At 42.2% G+C, this 22,417-nt stretch overlaps 1 protein-coding gene across 7 annotated transcripts in view; it reads right to left on the bottom strand.

The window, feature by feature from the left end:
* Nucleotides 1-22,417, bottom strand: part of DAB1 (DAB adaptor protein 1) — a 1,311,411-nt gene that overhangs the window by 292,895 nt on the left and 996,099 nt on the right. For all 7 annotated transcript variants that reach the window (XM_043963034.1, XM_043963028.1, XM_043963033.1 and 4 more), the window contains one exon: nucleotides 18,329-18,532. In XM_043963034.1, coding sequence (XP_043818969.1) covers nucleotides 18,329-18,395 — 67 coding nt within the window. In that variant the 5' untranslated portion in view covers nucleotides 18,396-18,532. The remainder of the gene's footprint in view (nucleotides 1-18,328; nucleotides 18,533-22,417) is intronic.

The following is a 22,417-nucleotide window of genomic DNA, read 5'->3' as shown; positions in this document are numbered from 1 at the left end:
CCTGACTCAAAAGCCAGCTCTCTCCCCACTTGGGTGTGGCGCTGGCCAAGAAAACACAAGCGTGTTTCTGAATGGAAGGTAATAGAGAATACCCCACACTTCCAAGACCCCAGATCACATTATGAAAGGCCTCGAGCTGGAGGGGGCCCCAGGAGCCCCCCTGCCCCCCCCCCCCGCTCTAAGATGCCAGTGAAGTTGGGATCTCACAGATCTGAACATTCTGTAAACTGATCCAGAACACCACCCATCCACAGCTGCCCATTCTGGGCGACTCTTGTTCATGCCCTCCCAGAAGTGTGCTGAAGCCAGTCTACTCACCATGCTGGAGGCCCTTCCTGATTTCCCCTTTGGAGAATGCAGGCTATCTACCTGTCATCCTCCACCCTTGCCTTATGATGGCCTATTGCTAGGGCAGCACAGCTCCTGGCTCATATGCATAAATGTTCACTGACTCTTCTCTTCCCAGGCCACCTTTCTGTGGTGAGCTCTCTTACCACTATTCTTCCAAGGTCCTCACTGACTTACAGCTTGCTCGTATCCACCATGCCCATGAGAAGCTTATTGTCATTTCTTATACTCGTAGGAGCTGGAAGGGATTTTAAAGAGCTCTGAGTTCAAACTCTTTGTTTTACAAATGAGGAAACTGAGGCACAGATGGGTTGTGTGGTGTGTGTGGGATCACACATGATGAAAATGAGAAGCAGAAATGTTGGTTGACTTGCCAATGGCTATGCAGCTAATACGTTTCTAAGGGATTATTGAAACTCAGTGCTTCTTATCTCCAAGATTGGCATTCTAGCCACTCACTATTCCAGAGATTGTGTCTCACGTGTCACACTCACATTGTTCAACCAACACTTATTAAGCACCTACTGAATGACATCAATAACTAGAAAATGACACAAATAATTATAAAATAAATTAATTCCTGATATATGCTTAAGAGATACTCAAGCTGTGTGATGAGCAAGAGGGCATAAAAGAGTGTTGTTGAGTAAGGGGTGTGAGGTTATGGAGGGCTTCCTCAACAAGAAGCATTTCCGTTAGGATAGTCCAATGGCAGGACATCAGAATGCTCAGTCTTTATCCCAGGTCAAAAGGTGGTAACAGAGGCAAGGCCTATGCTTAGCTGAGCACCATGATGTTAGAAAATCCTCTGGCTTTGGAGAGAGGGTCCCAAGGAGGACAGAAGCAATAACAAAAGGACTGAGCTTCAGGTTTTGTGAGAAACTTGTACAGAAACTGAGCTCAGTCAGTCTAGGCCAGACTGAGGGAGGTGAATTAATTAGGCTACTGAAACACAGGAAGGTCTCTGAGAAACAGGCTTACAGCCAGAAGCATTGGGTTCATATCATGACTCCTATGCTTGATGGCTGTACCACCATAAGCAAGTCACTCAGTGTATAGAGCAATGGCTGCTTCATCTATAAACAGGGCATAGTGATATTTTAAGACTCACTTTATAGGGTCATGGTGAGGATCAAACACAGTGCTGAGAGATAACATGTTAGAATGGGGAAAGTACTGAAAACAGAGTCCGAGAACATGAGTTCAAATCCCAAGGCTGATACTTGTTCCTGAAGATAATCAAGAAATCTATAGCATGTATTAAACCTCCATTATAATCCAGGCACTATGCTAGTCCCCAGGGTGAGAAAAGGCAACTCACTTCTCCAGGTCTCAGTTTCTTCATCTGTAAAATGAGTGGGGCAAAATAAATAGCCTCTGAAGCCCCTTCTATTTCCAAATCTATGATCCTCAGATTCTAAGACAGAAAATGCATGATAAGTCCATCAAAGACTAACAGAAAGGCCTTTGGTGGGAAAGAGATCAGACTTCTTTCTATTTAGCCCCAGAGAGTAGAATTAGGAAAAACATATTGAACATAATAAGAGGAGAATTTGGATTTGACACATAAGGGGAAAAAAAAAAAAACTAAGTTATCCAGACCAAAGTGCCACCATGCCTCCAATGGCATTATGGGAGGTAATGAGTTACCCATCACTGAAGATCAGTGAGCACAGAGTGGATGTCAGGAATGGTAGAGAACCTTTTTATTCATATTGGGGGTAGACCAGGTAAATTCTAAGGTCCTTTCCAATTTGGAAATTCTGATTTCTACCAATGGGAAACATAGAAATGCTTTGGAGTTAACCACAAGGGTAAGGTCAATCACCAGGACCAAAAACTCTCCCTCTAACATTTTCAGCCTTGAGATTCTCTGTGCACAGTGTAGCTGTGGAAACGACCTGGATGATTAAGGTACATTTAATCCAGTTTCTCTTCCTATAACCTGTCGTCACAGCCTAATAGTCATAGCTACAACTCAGTCTTATCAAAGGCTCTTGGGTGCTAGCTGATGGAGCTATAACATGGACTCTCATTTTATTAGCAAGTTGTAAACTTTCCTGGTGCTATCCACAATCAAGCTGCTGCTCATAATTTTAGCCCGCTTCCTGCACACCCATCTATCCATCACCACTCCCACCCAGCTCCCAAGGCCGTTAGCACGCACCGCCACATCACTATTAATAAGGAGATGCAGAGCTGATCATTTCCCCAATGATAGGGGTCCTGATCTTTTTTAGGATCCTATAATAAGAACATTTTTCATTGTTGGAGATAATTCCCTTTCCCAGGCACATTCGTCAAATGCAGTTTCCAACAGCCCCGTACATCATCCTGAATTACATGATAAGATGTGGGGCTGCTATTCATCACTTGGTGCAACTCTCTCCAATTGGAGAAGCAAGTTTATGAACTGAAGTCCAAGCCCTGCCACAGGGAACACTCAGCACATCCTTCTTCACCAACTGGGAAAAAGTTGACAAACCTAAGTCATATCCCCCAAGATTAAGAAGGCCAAGTGATGTCATTCGTACTCTTCATGAATTTCAACCCCATCAATAACTGTCTGGAGAGAGGTGTGTGTGTGTGTGTGTGTGTGTGTGTGTGTGTGTGTGTGTGTGTGTGTGTGTGTGTGTGTAAAAGTGCAAAGGCCCATAGGGTTAGAATGGAGGTCCAAGGAAAAAAATTCTTCTAGAGAAGACTAGAAATGTCAAACCAAGCTAAAGGCTTTAAATGCCCAAACTGTAACTGAGCCCAGAGATAAGAAGGTATCACTAAAATTTGTTCAGCAGGGGTGGAAAATATGATCTGATGCACACTTTAAGCAAAGTACTTTGGCATGTGGTTGTAGGCTGGACAGAGATGAGGAAGAGAGAATAATTAGAGTTATTACAGTAATCCAAGTTGGAGGTGATGACAACCTGAATTAGCATGGTTGTTGCTTGAATGGTAAGTGGGAAACACATACAAGAGACACTGGGGAGATAGAAGTGACAAGATCTGGAAGCTGATGTGATATGTTGGGTGAGAGAGTAGAGTCAAAGATAATGCTGAGGTCATGAACCTGGGTGACCAAGTTCTCTTTTGAACATGTTGGATTCAAGGTGCCTATAAGACATTTAGATGGTAATGTCCACTAGGTAGTCACTGATTGAGGGCTGAAGCTCATAAAAGAGACTAGGGATTGATTAATAGATCTGAACATTTGTGTGAGATGACCATTGAATCTATGGGAGCTAATGAGATCATCAAGCAACTTAGTACACAGCAGAGGTTGGCAAACTACAGCTCAAGGACCCAATATGGTCTGCCCCCTGGTTTTTGTATAGACTGTATTTAAAAGTGCCAAATTCATTCTTAGCTCAGGGATGAACAAAAACAGGTGGTGGGAGCAATTGCTGCCAAGCCTTGGCATAAAGAGAAAGCATGAAAAGGACCAAGATAGACCCCTGAAGCCCAACCGGAAAAGTGGGTGTCAGCTGGATAATGGATTGGCTAAGAAGGAGTGGTCAGATAAGTATGTATGAGGAGAAAAGGGCTCAGCAAAGTAAGAGCAGGAAGAAATGGTCAACACTGGCAAATGCTGGAGAGGGTCACAAAGGTTGAAAGCCAACACGAGGCCATTCGAATGGGCAGTTAAGAGATCCTTGGAAACATGAGAGAGCAGTTTTCTTTTATCTCTCAAGTTACTATTATTGTTAGCAATACAAAGGACAGCTTATAAGGTAAGGGCAGCCAACTCAGTATTCCAGGTTCAGAAACTCAGGGAGGGTAAGTGATTAAGCCCATAGTCACACAGAGGAATTGCCATGAAAATGACAAAAACTCAGAACCTTTGAGAGTCAGAGGGGCCCTGCACAGCCATTTAGTACAACCCACCCACCCAAGGAATCCCCACTTCATCATAACTGACAAAAGGAAGGCTAAGCAGGAGTTAAACGCAGGTCTTCCTGATGCTAAGGTCAAAGGGTTAATTAAATGTTTTCCCCAAGATCACTGTTAAGTGTAGAGTTGGGGCTAGAACTTAGGGACCCAGCATTCCTCCCACTAATCTGCCAAGGAACTTAAAATGGAAAATCTCTGCTGTCATTCTACTTACCACACAAGGCTTTGTCTCCTTTGGGGGTCCCTCTTCCTTCTATGTGTCAGGGCTTCCACAGCTCTGCCAGTCATTTTCTTCTCTTCCCACTCCTCACTTCTACATTGAGCCCACCCACTTCTGTGGTTTCCACAATCCTTTTTCTTTGACTCCCAAAGTGACCATAGAACACACTGTGTGGGTTTTTCTGGGGTGCCCATCATATAATAATGAGTACTACAATAATCTGAAGTTGTATCTATCCTCCTCCTAGGCTGTGGGTTCTGAGAAGGCAGGGCCCATGGATTACCATCTCTCCCACTCACAGGGCTTTGTCAAATAAATGGAAGAAAGAAAAAATATATCAATGAATGAGGGAACACAGGCATTTTCTCTCCTTTAAAATCCTGAGATATTTCTTTTGCATGTCTCCCAATCAACAAGCATCTAAGTGTCTATTATGTGTCAGACAATAGCTCTATAAGGCCCAAAGTGAAACAATCTCTGCCCTAATGGATCTCATATGTTATGGCTTAGGACACATCACATTACCCCATTCTGCCCTGTACTGTTCCCTACTGGGCTAAGTAAGCTTCATGATTTAAGGATTATATCTTACTCGCTCTTATACTGGGAACAATATAGTGCCTTATACATGGTGAGCACTTAATAATATGTATTTTATTTTTAAAATTTAAATTAAAATATTTTTAAAATTAATGAATACTCAAAAATCTCTAATTGCCCCCCGTTTGGGGAGCAAAGGATAGACTTTAGAATGACCAAAAATCAAAACCTAGGTTCAAATTCTGACTCCAACATTTCCTAGATATAAAACCTCAGGCAAGCCTGATCACTTCTTTGTTTCCTCATCTATAAAATGAATCTAAAACACTTTCAATCTCTACCTCACAGGGTAGTCACCCAAAGATCTAGTTGCAATCCTTAAACATAGCAGAGACATAAGGTACTGTGATGGTAACAATCACGGCATCAGGATAAAGTCCAAACTCCCCAGTCCATTATTGGAAGCCTGCCACAAACTGGTCCCAGCATTCCTCTCTAATTGTATCTCCTCTCATTCACAGATACCTCCTTGCAGCATAATTGATTCATTGTTCTCTGGGCCCAATTTGTGCACCCCCTCCACTTCCTTCTCACTTGGTCCTCAGTGAGCTCTCCTCTAATTTTCCTTCTTTCCTTCTTTCCTTCCTTCCTTCCTTCCTTCCTTCCTTCCTTCCTTCCTTCCTTCCTTCCTTCCTTCCTTCCTTCCTTCCTTCCTTCCTTCCAGGCAATTGGGGTTAAGTGATTTGCCCAGGGTCGCACAGCTAGTAAGTGTTAAGTGTCTGAGGCTGGACTTGAACTCAGGTCCTTCTGAATCCAGGGCCGGTGCTCTAACCACTGCACCACCAACCTGCCCCTCTCCTCTATTTTTCTTAAGAGACTTAAATTTGACTCCATTCATCTGGTCCTGAACATACAGAATTATAGAAGCAAAGAATTCATTCATTCTAGGTCCCAACCTTATCAGCGTATCCCCCATTCCCAGAACCTGTCCTGCCTTTTCTGGACCCCCTGTTCTCCACCCCCAGAATTTTCTTCCTCTTTCCTCCCTCCCCCAATATCAGCATGTTGCAACCCTTTCCTAATTTCAAAATCCAGCTCAAATGCATACTCCAAGATATCTTCCCTGATCCTCCTTGAGTATAATGATGTCATCCATCACTTACCAGACATGCCCTCTACCACACGTTAGCAGTGATCAACCAGCCTCTGCCTGAAGACTTCCAGGAAGGAGAAGCATGGCATCTCCCAAGATGACCCAGTGCAATCTGGGACACTCCTGACCCAGAAATGTGAGGTCAGAAGAGAAAAGCAGATTTCTCTGAACCCTGTCTATGTACCTATCATTAGAACACATTGTGCTCTATGTGATGGGAGAATGTCACGGTGTCTTTAAAAGTCTTTCTCTGAGGGCAGCTGGGTGGTACAGTGGAAAAGGCACTGGCCCAAGATTCAGGAGGACTTGAGTTCAAATATGGCCTTAAACACTTGGCATTTAATAGCTGTGTGACCCTCGGCAAGTCACTTAACCCTCATTGCCCTGCAAAATAAAAAAGTCTTTCCCCTTGGAAAACAGCAGAGAGCCACTTTCCCACTCCTACACCATGTGTTCCAGTGATAGCCACAAAATATCTATGGCTTTGCCAGAAGGGACCTGCCTCTAGAGACTTTATAGGAGAAAAGAGATGAGAGTCCCTTACGATGAGAAAGCCTAGTGGCTAGCCGTCTGCACTGTCAAAGGGCATATCCACACTAGTGAGATAACTGGTGCATCAAAGCATCCAAAAACAAATCTCTCCAGTCCATTTCATGCACATTCCTTTTCTCCTTACCCTGAATTCCCTATATAGAATTTTTTTTAGAAATTTTGGACATTTTAGGGAACATCTTCCTCCAATCAGCAGAAACAATCCACTTGTGGGAAAGCAATTTAGAAAGAAAATTCATCTTCTGGAGTGTTCAGAGGAGGGTAACCAAGAGGGTGAATAGCCCCGAGTTCATGCCATTAAGAATCAGATAAAGGAATTGGGCTTGTTTATCATGGAGGCAAAAAAGGTCGGGGTGGTGTGTGAAGGGGAGGTGGTAGATATGATCGATGGTCATATCTACCATCTCCCCTTCACACACCACCCCGACCTCGATGGCTTCAGGCACTTAAAGGACTGTCTGAAGAAGAGAGATTAGAATTACCAGAGGCCCCCCCAAAGCAGGCCTAGGTACAATGGGAAGGAAGTTGCAGGGAAACATACTTGGGGGGAAGGTCAAGAAAAGTTCCCCATGAAATGGAGCTGTGCAAACATGGAGGGAGTCACCTTGGAAGGGAGTTGGTTTTTAATCATGCAAGGATTATACAATCAATCCTAGGTTTAGAAGTGGTGGGGATGTTAGAGGCCATTGAACCCCTTCATTTTACAGATGAGGAAATTGATGTTCAGAGGAGTGAAGTGTGAAGACTAAGGTGGGATATGAAATGAGGGTCTTCCTGATTTCAGATCTAGCGCTCACTGGGCTGTAGGGTTTCCAACAGGGGCTGGATGACCACAAGGGTAAGACTGTGTTTGGATCCTGTCGTTTTTTTTGTTTGTTTTGCTTTAAACATCAAAGGGAATCATGTGTGGGAGACATTAGTTTTGTGCCCCAGAGGGCAATTCTACATTGAATAATAGGTGAAAGCTAAAAAGAAGCAAATATAGACTCAAGGAAAACCAAACCAAACCAAACCCTCCTAACAATTTTGAGTATGATTAGTCATTGTAGTCATGTCTGACTCTTCGTGACCCCATTTGGAATTTTCTTGGCAGAGATACTAGAGTGGCTTGCCATTTCTTTCTCTGACTCATTTTATAGATGAGGAAACTGAGGCAAATGGGGTGAAGAGACTTGCCCAGGGTTACACAGCTAGGAAGTGTCTGGGGCCAGATTTAAACTTGGGTCTTCCTGATTCCAGGCCCAGCATTCTATTCACTGAGACATCTGACTGCCCTTCCTAACAATTAGATCTATTCAAAAGTGGAATAAATTGTTTTAAGAGGTCATTGGGTCATATGTTTAGAGTTAAAGGGACTTTAGAAACCACCAAGCTGAACCCATTTGTTTAACAGATGAGGGAACTGAGGAACAGAGAACAAAGTGACTTGTTCGGGATTGCAAAGTCATTAAGCATCTCAGGTGAGATTTGAACCCAGGTGTTCCTGACTTCAAGCACAGTGCTCTATCCTTGGAGGGCTTCAAGCAGAGGCCTAGTCTGTTATATTATTAGTTAAGTATATTACACCGAGTAATTTCTTTTTTCAAATGTGGGTCGGTCAAAGAGCCATTGAGCTCATTTCCAACTCTCAGTCCCATGCTCTGGGCTCTACGAAAGCTTTGGGGAGACACTCTATGGAGGATTCATGAAAGAATTACCCACTGATAGCAGTAAGATGGTACAATGGCTGTCTATCCCTTCTTTAATTCTCCTAATACTTTATTTTTGTGTGTGTGCAAGTTGCATTCACATTCTCCTCTTTCCCCAGGAAAATACAAGTTCCCTGAGGGCCGGGAATTATTTCCATTTTATCTTTGAATCCCCAAGGCCCAGCATTGCCTGGTATTCAGCAGGTACTTAATAAATGTTGGTGATATTGAAGTAAAATAAACAAAAGGAATCCCCATGGCAATGATATCTCAGATACATTCATCAAAGTGTCAAAACATGCCCTATAGTATGGTAAATTACACTCCCAGATGTTCTCAGGCACACATCTGGAAAGGATAAGTAGCTTACTGAACAGCAGCTCCAGAGGAGAAGGCAAAATCCCTCTTATAATTGCTGCTCTGAACATCTCAGCATCCCCAGGCAGGGCTTATCCATGAAACTTCCAAAAAAAAATTCATGTGTATCATTTCCCTCCCAACATTTATGTCACCATTTAAACTTGAAATGAAAATTCTTACTGAAAATTACCCTGCTGAGTGAGGTATTCCTTAATAAATTAAAGATCATATACTCACAGAAAGGGATAAGGTCTCTATTAGGCCTGCATAATAAAATCTGATGGTCAATTTTGCCATAGATAACGGCCTTGTCTCCCCAAGAAGAGCCTCCCCTATCAACCAAAGTGAAATTTATGTATTAACGTAATTAAAATCCTTGATTTTGAAGTTTTCCAGCTTGCAAATCACAGTTAGAGACAAAAGAAGCCCATTAGCTGGCTGAGTTCTCTCCCCCAGCAGTGACAAGGCCTGGGTATAAATCTGCCCCAAACAGTGCTGGGCTGCCTGTTTTCCCTAATAAATGTGACTCCTGAAGAAAGTAACCCCAGATTTCCTTGCTTGGAGATTTACAGTTGAGCCTGTGAACCAAACTGCACTCTGCCTGAGACTGACTAAGCCTGTCCAAGTGACTTTGGAATCTGGGTATGTCAGAATTCTAAGAGACATTAGTGACCAACTTGGCTGAACTCCATCCAAAGGATGAATCTCCCCAACACTATCCCTAAACAACTTAGCTCCTCTGGATTCCCCCCAAGCTCCTCTGGGAGTGGTATTGATGCTACCCTCCAAAAACAGTAATTTCCATCTGAAGATAGCTCTGATTCTTATTTTGACATATAATCTTCCATTTTCCTTGCACATATCTTCAATGTACTATTTTTTCATGTTCTCTCTCCCATTAGAATGTATGCTCCTTGAAGGTAGGGACTTTGTTTTAGCTTTTCTTTATATCCTGAGTGCTTGCTACAGTGTCTGGTACATAGTTAGTGCATAATAAGTGCTTATTAATTGACAGTACAATATTTCATCTAATAGAATGTAAGCACCTTGAGGGCAGGGAAATTTCCATTTTTATTTTTCCATAACAATACTTAGCAAAATTCATGGCACATCCATGGCACATGCCTGATGGATTGAATTAAATTTAATTCTTTAGAAGCTCTTCCTTATATTAATTCTAGATTGGTCTTCTTTTAAACTTTTCTACTTAGCAGTTCTAGTTCTCTTCTCTGGTGCCAAGTAGAGTGAGTCTAATAATTTTTTTTTTGAGATGACAGTCCTATAAATATTCAAAGATAGAATTCAGAGATCAGAGATGTTTGTTGAATTGAATGAAATCTCCCCTAGGTCTCCTTTTCTCCAGGTTAAATATTTCTCATTTGCAGTTCATAGAGTAGCAGAATTTTAGCACTGGAACAGATTGTAAGGGATTATCCAAGCTAAGTCTGGCATTTTATTGATGAGGAAACTAAAAGCTAAGAGAAGTTAGTTGCTTTTCTCAAGGTCACTAAACCTTGGTTTCAAAGCCACCAATAACAACTAGAACTCAAATACAGATCCCCAGCACCCCTATAACTCACAACCTCAAGAAAGACATATGTTTCTGGCTAAGATTCAATCAATTGCTCCACATGTCCAAAGTATATTCTATTTGGAATGCACTATGCTCAGCCCTGGGAGTACAAAGACTTCAAAATTAAATGGTCCCCACTCATAAAGAGCCTGAATTTCATCCAAATGTACCTCTGCAAATGAACACATAATAAATATAATAGTCATTCATGTTTGCAGAGGGCTTTAAGCTTTGCCATCACCTGTTATCTCATTTGATCCTTTCAAAAGCCCTGTGATCTAATTGTTGGACCCCCATTTTACAGATGAGGCAACCAAGGCTGAGAAAAGTCACATGACTTGTCCAGGGTCACATAGCAAGTAAGTCTCTGAGGCTGGATTTGGATTCACATTTTCGATTCCAAGTCCAGTATCTACCCACTGTGCCACTTAGGTGCTCTCATTACAAAGTAACTGGGTAGAATAATGGGTAGCACAAGTGTTTGGGAGGTCAAGCAAGACCTTAAGTAGGAGATGGCACATGAGTTGAGCTTTGAAGCAATCTAGGGGTTCTCAGATGTAGAGAAGAAGAGGGAATTCCTGCCAGTCATGGAGGACAGACTGAGCAGAGGGATGGAGTGAGAAGCAATGTTGTGTGCCATTAGGAAGGGTAGAAAGAAGGAAGAGGAGGAAGAGGAGGAAGAGGAGGAGGAGATGAAGGAGATGAAGAAGAAGATGAAGATGAAGAAGAATTTTTATCACACTTTGCAAAGCACTTTGCATATGTGATCTCATTTTATGTTCACAACAATTCTGAGAAGTATGTATTATTATTATGCCCGTTTTATCAAAAAACAAACTGAGACATGCAAAGGGCAAATAGGTTGCCTCAGGCTACACACAACAAGTAAGTTTCTGAGGCTCAATTCAAGTTCAGGATCTCCTAACTCCAGGTTCAGTGTTCTATTCACTGTGCCTCTAAGTTACTAATGTCATTGTTATTACTTTTAATAATAGTAAAAGAATAGCAACAATAATAACAATGGCAGGTTACACAGTACTTGAAAGTTTGCTTTACATATATACTATATATATACATCTTAAAGTATATTTATGCTTTACATATATATGCTGTATGTACACATATGCATGTGCACAATACATGCACGTGTGTGGATGAACATATATACACATGTGTAAATTGACATGTATATGTAAAGCACACATACTTTAAAGTGTGTGTATATATACACTTATATATATATATATATACACACACACACATACTTTACATATGTTAGCTCATTTGATATCTCCATTTTTCAGATAAGGAAACTGAGGCTGAGAAGAGTTAAGTGACTTGCTCAGGGTCAAACAATTAGTCTCCTGAAATCAAGTCTATACTTGTATCCATTGCACCACTTAGGTTCCTCACAGCTGGATGGGACCTTAGAACACAGTCTATCAGTCAATTAATACACCATCACTTATTAAGTGCCCATTATCTCTGAACTGTGCACTAGGGATACAAATATAAAACTATCCCTAATTACAAGAGCTTTCATTCTAAAAGAAGAAATGTGGGATTGAAGAAGCTAAGGGGGCAGGGGCCAGATATAAAGACCTGAGGGTCACTGTAAAGGCAATAATAATTAAGTGCTAAAGGAGAGACAGAGAGAGACAGAGATGAAGAGAGAAAGAAGGAAGAGAGGCAGAGAGAGAGACAGGCAAACAGAGAGAGAGAAAGAGAGACAGAGAAAGATGGAGAGACAGAGAGACAGAGACAGAGAGAGACATAGAGACAGAGAGTGACAGAGAGAGACAGAGAGATACAGATACAGATAGAGTTGAGAATGAAGAGAGAATTTACGAAAACAGCCTAGAACATAGAATTTGAAAATTTGGGAACTGGAAGGAATCTTACGATTCAGAACGTTAGAATATAATATTGGAGTTAGATCCAGGGCAGCTAGGTGGCACAGTGGATAAAGCACCAGCCCTGGATTCAGGAGGACCTGAGTTCCAATTTGGCCTCAGACACTTGACACTTACTAGCTATGTGACCCTGGGCAAGTCACTTAACCCCCATTGGCCCCCAAAACAAAACAAAACAAAAATATTGGAGTTAGATCCTTAGAGAGAATTTTGCACAACTCCTAAATTTTACACCTGAAAACAAAGTAAGCGTTTCTTGAACAAACCAACATAGGAGCCATTATTCATCTTTGTTCACCCCTCCTCACCCCCAAGGCCTAGTCCAGATTAGGTGTTTGATGTTTCTGCTTATTGGATGGAACGTTAGTCCATCGGCCATACCTTCACCGGCATCTTTTCCCCGGGGATGCCCTTTTAAGGTACTTGCAACCTCTGAAGTATGTGACAGGACTCACTACAGTAAGCAAGGAACATTTATTTACCGAGAGTGTCTTTGCTAACATTTTAAAAGAAGCAGGGAAACCACATCTTCCCCAATAATAAATAAGGCCATTAGTCAGAAAAAGTAGATGAAATTGATGCAAATGGGTCCTACCACTTCCTAAGTGAGTGGAGGTTTCAGGCACCAGAGCCTCTCAGGGCCAAGGTAAAGAGTGAGACCAAAGCTAACAAGCAATAACAAAACACATAAAATCCTATCAGGCAGCAGGGTCAAGAGAAAACTTACTGCTCTGCACACAAATGGCCATGTTCCAGGACCCTTTCAGATTTTAAGACAAAGTAAGAAAACACTATCATAGGTAGACTTTGAATCAAAGGAGACCTAAGTTTGGAAACTGCCTCTGAAGACTTACATGACTCTAGACACATACTTGAGTTGTGTGGTCCTGGGAAAGTCACATAACCTCAGGCTGCCTCAGTTTCCTTAACTGTAAAATGGGGGAAATAACAGCACCTACCTTCCAGGGTTGTTGTGAGGACCAAATGAGGTCAAATAGGATATTTGTAAAACATTTATCCTGGTATATAGTAGGTGCTACATAAATGCTTATGCACTCCCCTTCCCTTCTCTACTTTCCTACTTATTACCTGTGTGATCTGGGGCAAAAACCAAAACAAAACCAAACCAAAACAAACCAAAACAAAAAAACAACCCACAACCTCTCTGCACTTCAGTTTCCCCCTCTGTAAAATGAGGGAGGTGAATGCTAAGATCCTCTTTACCTCTGGATCAATGACCCTTTGTGTTTTCCCTTTATCTGCAATCAAGGGCAAGAGATGCTGTTACTTGTCCCATGTGAGGTCACCTCATTCTGCCCATTGTCTAGAAGATGAATCTGGGCTAGTCTAGATGACCTCAATGGGTCCAGCAAAAAAACCTATTATTCCATGAGTATTTGATTTTAGTCTTAAGAATAGACTTGCGGTGATAAGCTGGTCATGTTTGCTACGTGAACCAATAAAGGAATCAGAATGTTAAGGTCTAGAGGAAACAGCTAGGCAGTGCCACAGTGTGCAGAGCTCTGAGCCTGGAGGCAGGAAGACTCATCTTCCCGAGTTCAAATCTGTCCTCAGATACTTCCTAGCTCTCTGACCCTAGGCAAGTCACTTAACCTTGTTTGCCTTAGTTTCCTCATCTGTAAAATCAACTGGAGAAGAAATTGGCAAACCACTCCAATATCTCTGCCAAGAAAACCCCAAATGGAATCATGAAGAGTCTGACATGATCGAAAAATGGCTGAGCAACAAGAATAAATAGACTGTATTTACTCATTTACCCACGTTTTTTTAATTTACTATGGACATATTTCTCAGTATAATGTAAGCCCACTTGAAGGTAGGAACTGTTTTCCTTTTTTAATACCCTAGTGTCTTGCTCGATGTCTGGAATAGAATAGATGTTTAATAAATGTGGGTTTAATTTAAGTGACTTGACCAGTTGTTGTGAGGTTCAGAATCGATTGTTTTTCCAATTTTATAGATAAGGAAACTGAGGTTCAGAAAGTCAAGTGACTTGCCCAAGGTGCCACAGCTAGAGCCCAGGCCTTCTGGTGCCCTGGCCAGTGAACGCTGATTCAACTACCTTCTCCTGCCACCCAGGAGTCACTGGCACCGATTTACTAGTGACAGGTAATGAACCTGAAAAGAGCACGCTTGCTTCCAATCATCCATCAAATCCCACTTCTGGAATCAGCCCCATCTGGGGAAGATGCACATGTTGTGACACAATCCAATAAAAAATAAATGAAGGAAATGACTTTATTTCTGACTTCATCCATCTCTTATTTGAACAGCGAATACACTAGTTAAAGTTTATACACAGCCTGTCGGAAAACTCATTCTCCTGTGAAATATGCTTATGGTTACCTCTGATGTGAAGCATCCCTGCTCGTTTTCAACAGGTTTGGGGAGGGGAGGAGAAGAGAGCCAGAGCCAGAGACGGAGCAAGACACAGAGACAGAGACAGAGACAGAGCAAGACACAGAGACAGAGACGGAGACCGAGATGGAGATAGAGGCATAGAAGAATGGAGGAAGGAAAAGAATGGGAGGGAAGGGAGAAGACAGAGATAGAGAAACAGAGAAAGGGGGTTGGGAGACATTGGGAGGACATTCTCCAGTCCTATTTCACAGAACCCCAGAACCTCAGCCATGGAAAAGATCCCAGAGGCAATCTAGTCCAACCAGTAACTTACCAAAATTATCTTTTCCCCTCCCCCTCCCCAGCCTTTGCTTGAAGCCCTCTAAAGTAGGAGAGGACCTCCTCTTATCTCTCCAGGAAGCCTATTTCACTTTGAGATAGACAATCACTAGGAATTCTTTCCTAACACAGACCCTATATTTTTCTCCATGCACCTTCCACCCCCCGCTGCTAGTTCTGCCCTCTGATGCCAAGCAAAGTAAGGCATATTTAGAATTCCTGTCAAATATCTTCTTTTGTGGAGAGAGGGCCCCCAATATCATATTGGGGACACTATTTTTAGTTAAGAAAACCTAGGCCCTAAGGCTATTTCAAAGTTTAGGGAGGAAAAACTTCAATCCAGAAAGGGCCCTGGAGGCTCAGTTTCAATTTAGGGTCATATGGGCCCAGCCTCCAATAGGACAACTGCAAACTCAAAGCCAGAAAGGGGTCCAGTGACAGAACAGGACCAGCCCTTCATGAATATTTATTGAATTGAATAGTCTTAATATCAGTGAAGAGTCAGATAGATTCAACAGAATCCATTCCTAAACCCCTCCACAGCTCCATGTCTATCTCATGTCACTTCTCCCTCCCTTCCTTCCTTCCTTCCTTCCTTCCTTCCTTCCTTCCTTCCTTCCTTCCTTCCTTCCTTCCTTCCTTCCTTCCTTCCTTCCTTCCTTTCCTCCTCCTCCTCTTCCCTCCCTCCCTTCCTCCCTCCTTCCCTCCTTCTCTCTCTCTCTCTCTCTCTCTCTCTCTCTCTCTCTCTCTCTCTCTCTCAAAAATCATTTATTAATTGCTTACTGTATATGGCAAGTAGTGTGGACACAAAAAAGATAATTCATGCCCTCAAGAAGCAAACAAGGTTAAAAACAGAGTAAATTGGAGATAATTAGCAAAGAGACTATACCAGGATTAAGGGAAAACAGGAAAAGCTTCTTGTAGAGGGGTGGAAAGTTAGCTGAGATTTAAAGGAAGCCAGAATCCAAAAATGAGGAGAGAGAGTATTCCAAAAATATAAATGGAGGTTGGAGATAGAATGCCTTTTGTGAGGAAGAGCATTGGATTACTTCCCAACCTGATGCCTTCACATCTTTCCAGTCTTTTCAAACTTATTCCTGGCTCCACCCCTTGCTACCTGTATCACCTGGCATCTCTGAATCTCAGTATCCTTATGTGTAAATGGTGAGGGTTGCACAGATAGCATCTGAGCTCCCTTCCAACCCTCAAGCCAGGATTCTGGTCAGGTCACTTGGAACTAGATAGCTTAGGTGGCAGACCAAAGAAAGTATTGAACTTTGAGCCAGGAAGACTCAATTCCAAATGCTGTCTCAGATACTAGCAAATACTAGCTAAGTCACTGAACTCCTGTGCCACAGTTTCCTCATCTGTAAAAGGAAAAAGTTGGCCCCTAAAGTCTCACCCATGAGTCTATGATTCTGTGATCCTGGGTTAGTTAAACTCCAGCACACTGCCTCCCCTCCTACCCCATCAATGCTTCAACAGAATATTTTACTGATACTGTATCTGACCCATAATTTTAACTGGTTAAAGGTTTTCCAGGGCTGGGCTTTGATTTAGATGAGCATTTTGTTGAGAAAAGCAAGTCAAGTTCCTCAAAGTCCAAATTCACAGGGCCTTCACTTAAAGACAGCGGGAAGACTTAAAAGCCCACCTGCTTGCACATTCCTCCCCTGCCTTACTCAGTACATGGCATCATTGTGATAACCTGAGTCTTCTTTCCTCCGCTTAAAAGGATTAAGCCTGGGTTCCCCTCAAAAGCACCGGAGGCCTAGATAGGATGTTTATATTCTTCCTGGGCAGAGTCCCATTTGCAAATCCATGACAGATCTGTGACTTTGTGAACAAAGAGAACTTTTTTTCTGGGAACTCCCCTCCCCTCCCCAGTCCCCAATCCCTGCCCATCCCTCTATTACTTCTCTTAGAAGATAAATGCTGAGGACTTGCTTGAGGCACATAAAAGTAAAATGATTTGCCCAAGGTCACACAATCAGTGTGTGTCAGAGGGAGGACTTTAACAGATATATGTCTGACTCTACACCCATCCCTCTATTCATCAGACAAGCCTGCAATCATTATGTTTTAAATTGGTTACAGACCACTGTCTGTGTGATTCTGGACAAGTCACTTAACATTGCAGTGTTCTAGGAAATTCTCTAAGACCATAAGTTCAGAACAGTTAGTGATTTTCATAGCCAGAAGGAGTCTCCACATGGGAAGTTCCCTTTGCCAGTGAAATCAGGAATTATTCCTCCCCCTCTTAAATACCCATCCATCCATCCATCCATCCATCTATCTATGTAATGATGGTAATGGTGCTGACCAAATGTTAAACAGCCTTGTGAAATAAGTGGTATAATACAATTATTCTCTCAGGAAACTGAGGTTCTGATGGAGAAGTGACTTGAGAAAGGCCATATAAAAACATACATCCAAGGTGTGATCTGAAGCCAAGTTGTCCTGTCTCCAAACCAGCTTTCTATCCAATATTCCATGTTGCCTCTCATATATATATATGAAGAGCAGTATGTATTTATGGGGCATATATATTATGAGGATACATGAACCTTATGAAAGAGAGCATTTTATTATGGTTTGGATTACAATTTGCACTAGGAAAGAGAGTAATTACATGTTTGTCATCGTGGGTCCATAGAAATCATACAAATGTATAAACATCTATGTGTACAGGAATGAAGGATGGGGGTAGAGAATAGAGAATAAAGGAGTAAAAGGAGGTGGTGGGTAAGGAACACTAATATAAGTAACTACCAGGTACGGAAACTTTCCACCAACATAGCTTGGGATTTTTTCTGTAACTTATATTTTTGGAGAGTTCCTAGGAGTACTGTAAGGTTGTGACTTGCTCAGTTCACACAATTAGTATGTTATTGGAGGCAAGATTTAAACCCCAATCTTTGTGGTATTGATGCCTCTCATACATGTGTATTCATATGTGTTTGGCAAATTAAGAAATCTACCCCCATCCATAGCCCCATTATCCTATGAAAGTTACTCTTTTCTTAGACTCACTTCCTTCCCTTCCACTCTTCAAGGCAAGATGTCATAGGTTTGACCTACTGTTTAGAAAAAGGAATGACACAAAGAGATAGAAGGGAAAAAGACTTTCACAGGAAGATTTCACATTTTAGCAAAACTCATTCACCAATCAGAAATGGTGGCCCACTCAGTGAGAAGGATTTTGCCAAGCCACAGCCTTTGTCGGGGTGTGGCAATGAAGCCAGCCTCCCTCTGTTATAACCAACAGTCCAGACAACACTGTACTGTCATTTCTGGGATGCTCCCTCCCCCAATCTCACGCTGAAGTGTATCTGCTCCTAGTTAACCTGTCATCTCCCAACCTGGCAGCAAGGAAAGGGATGCAGATCCACCCACCTTTCTTTCTGGAGTCTCTCTTGCTGCTGGATTTAACAGCCACTTGCAGGTCTGTCTCCGTTGACATCCTATTATATCCTTAGTCCTCTTCACACAGATCTGGTGTCTTGGGCAGGCTCATTGAGAATTCCTCTCCCAGAGAATGGCTTCTCCCTTCAGATGTTATGCCCTCCGACAGCACATCTCACTCCCTCCACTCAAGTGCTGAAACACAAAATGGTCAGAGTTGAAGCAAATCAAGGAGGAGAGAAAACAACTCACTAGCAAAGAAGTCCTCATTTTCTCCCACTATACTCCCTAAGGTAGGGGTCATACAAGACAAGAGATGTAAGTATCTTTCAGTAAACTCAGCATTGGAAAGACCAGACTGAAATCCACATCCGAGGTATGAGCCTGGACAAGATGGTGCTGGGAGCCTTTTCTACTTTCTTAATTCCAGCCCCCTTTGTTTGCCTGATGACAACTCCAAAGTATATGCCAGGAATGACTATGGAAGTGAATCATGGAGGACTTTTCAAAGGGGAGGGCATCCATCAGACAAGCTAGATCAGTGTCCTGGCGCCCAAGAAGGGCTGCTGAGAAGTGACCCGTGGTTTTCCCCTCCATGGTGGAAGATCAGAGGAGATGTGGAACTGACAAACAATTGGATTTTGAGAGCTGGTGACAAATGTGAGTTTTATAAAACTTTCCAAAAAGCCAATTTGTGGTGTCAGTTTTAGAGGGAATGCTGTGATACTAGCTAGATGGAAAGGCAGGAATGAGAAGCAGAGAGCAAGATAAGGAGGGGGAATAGAGACAGAAAAAGGGAAGGAGGGAGAGAGAAGAGGAAGAATAAGGGAGAGAAGAAGAAAGAGCAGAGAAAGGGAAAGGAGAGACAGAGATAGAGGGAGAATTACAGCAATAATCAAAACAGGAGAGTAAAGATTAGAAAGCAAGAGGAAAGGAGGGAAGGAGAGACACAAAACAGAGGGGGGATGGAGAAAGAAGGAGGAAGAGGGAAGGAAGAAAGGAAGGAAAGAAATAAAAAGAAAAGAAGGGAGGAAGAAAGGGAGGAAGGAAAGAGGGAGGGAGGAAGGGAAGGAAGAAAATGAGAGAAGAAGAGCAGGAGAGAAGGAGGGGAATAAATACACATAAACACAGATGAGAATTTATTTGTTGAGTATTGTTGTCAGGAAGCCTATGCTGATCAACCCATGGAGGAAGTGAAAAAGACCACTGTTAGTTAGTTTAGGAGCTCAGAGGTAGGATCATAACAATAATTTACACTTACTTAGCAGTTTAAAGTCTTCCCAGTACTTTCCCCATGCTAGTTCTCAGAAGTAGTTAGTAAAACTTGTATGGCCATTTCACAGAGGAAGCCATCAAGGTTCAGAGAAGTGACCTGCCCACAGGCCCACAGCCTGGAAGCCTTCATTCAAAGCCAAGTCTCCTGATTCCAATTCCGATGTCCAAACCCCTAGGCCATGCTGCCTCTGAACTGCCCAAATGCGTCAAATGTCATAATTATAACCCCCATCCTCATGACCATGTGTAATTCCTATAATCATAAGAGCTTCTGATTCAACAATACTTGAAAAGAACAAATCCCATTCATGAAGCAGTTCCTTCACAATTACCCTCCGAGGGATGTACTACAGATGAGGAAACAGACTGAGAGACATTAAAGGACTTGTCCGTGGTCACACAAGGAGGAAGCATTTGCAGCCAGAATCCAAACCACTTTACAGTCTGACTGATCACAGATCTAGAGTTGGAAGAGCCCTTGGAGTCCATGTGATTGAACATCCCTTTTTAGAGATTTGAGGTTGTTTAAATAAGTGGCCCAGCATCACAGGATGGCAAATTGCAGAGCTGGGATTTGAATCCACCTCCAACAAGTTTAATGTCAGTGTTCTTCGCACCACACTGGCCCGTCTCCTTCTCTCCGCTCCAATTCTGGTCTCTTTGCCACCACGTCAGGGCCCTTAGTTTGTCAGGTGCCAAAGATGATGAGCAATCACAGCAAGGCAATGGGGCTAGGTAAGGAGAAGAAGTGTGTGTGTGTGTGTGTGTGTGTGTGTGTGTGTGTGTGTGTGTGTGTAGGGGGGGCAGAGCATGCTTGAGCAACATGAAGCCTGATGTTTATGCTACTGAAAGTTTAAATGAACCTAAACTTAAATTTAAATGTAAATTTATTGAATATTTATAGCTAGCATGAATATGATTATGCTTTTGTAAACCTGAGAACCTGGCAACAGGAATAAGAAGAAAGACTGAAAAGAGAGAACTCTCCCCCAACTTCTCTTAATTCTACAGCCTTCCCTTTGTTAATTATCTTCTATTCAGTGTATGTAGCTAGTTGTGTATATATGCATTTCCCTGTTATCTCTCCAAGTAGATTGAAAACTCCTTGATGGCAGGGACTCTTTTGCACCTTTTTTATATTCTCAGAGTTTAGCACAGTGCCTGGCACAAATTAGGTGCTGGAGAAATGTTTAATAAGTTGATTAAAAGCAGGAAAATAATATCACCTGCTTCCCAGGGTTGTAGCAAGGATCAAATGAGATAATATTTGGAAAGGGTTTAGCACAGTGCCTGGAATATTTTAGCCACTTGATCCTCTCTCCCTCCCTCCCTTTCTTCCTTCCTGCCTTCCTGAGTTCCCTGTCACTGATGAGTTTGTCACCTCTCTGAAGTACACCCATTCTACAAAAAAAAATATTTCTATTCAAGAGCCTCAAAAATTGGCTTATGAATTTCAGGAGATAGACAATCACAATGTGTGTATGCATGCATGTGTTTGTGCATGCATGTATGCATGTATGTATGTATGCATGTACAGAAACGCCTCCTTGTTCCCTCATAAAAAGGGAAACAAGTCATGGAAGCTTTGCATGATAATGTCATTACCTGGACCACAGTCCCTTCCTGATTTCTTAAGAAGTCAAGAAGCCTGGGCTAAGTCTGAGAAGGAACCTCAAATTATTTCAGAAATCCATTTATCTGTAACTAGGGAGAATCAAGTCCACCACAACCTGGAACAACGTGACAATTAAAATCATTTTTTTTCTCTCCCCACCCCATGCAAGAGAAGCTGTGAAATTCTATCAGAGAAATTCAGACTCTTCCCGAATTTTGAAAAGCTTCAATAATGTTTCTTGGCGCCATGCAATCTCTGGTAATTTAATATTCCTGAAGTGTGTCAGGTTTTCTATAATGAGCTCTTCACATCGAGATGTACACTACAGACGCTTTGCTGTCTGGGATGAGGGCTGAGCAATGGGGAAGCTGTGGCTTGCAGAGGACTGGAATTTAACCCCCAACAGTAAATAAGCCAGGGGGAAAGAGGAGCACAAAGCTCACGGGCTCTGAACAGAAAGAGAACACACATACACATGCACATTTAAGTACACACACATGTACATACAGCAATACACAAGCACACAACCAAATACAAACATATAATATCATTAAATGTTGTGGGCAAGGGGCAGCTAGGTGGCACAGTGGATAAAGCACCAGCCCTGGATTTAGGAGGACCTGAGTTCAAATTAAGCCTCAGACATTTGACTGTTACTAGCTGTGTGACCCTGGACATGTCACTTAACCCTCATTGCATCACAAAAAAAAAAAAACAGAAAAAAAGAAAAGAAAGAAAAAGAAATGTGGTAAAAAGGAACCTCATAATACTTTTAGTTAAAAGGTGATTAACCCTGATTTTTAAAAAATTTTGATAAGGCTATTTCCATGTATTATTGTTTTTCTTTGTAATCAGATATATTTTATTTGATGCTTTTTTTTTTTTGAGGCAGTTGGGGTTAAGTGACTTGCCCAGGATCACACAGCTAGTAAGTGTCAAATGTCTGAGGCCAGATTTGAACTCAGGTCCTTCTGACTCCAGGGCTGGTGCTCTATCCACTGTACCACCTAGCTGCTCCCATTTGATGCATTTAAAGACATGATTCTGAGAAGCAGTTCCTGGGTCATGAGACAAACTCCCAAATGAGGACATGACACAGGAAAGGGGTTAGAGCTTCTGTATTTAGTCCAATCTGCCATTTTTAGAAGAAGAATTGGAGGAAAGAGAAGTGACTTGCACATTGTCACACA

The sequence above is a fragment of the Dromiciops gliroides genome, chromosome 4, assembly GCF_019393635.1.
Source record: "Dromiciops gliroides isolate mDroGli1 chromosome 4, mDroGli1.pri, whole genome shotgun sequence".
NCBI classification, from domain to species: domain Eukaryota; kingdom Metazoa; phylum Chordata; class Mammalia; order Microbiotheria; family Microbiotheriidae; genus Dromiciops; species Dromiciops gliroides.
The sequence above is the reverse complement of the archived record's forward strand: the minus strand, read 5'-3'. Positions and strand labels throughout refer to the sequence as shown.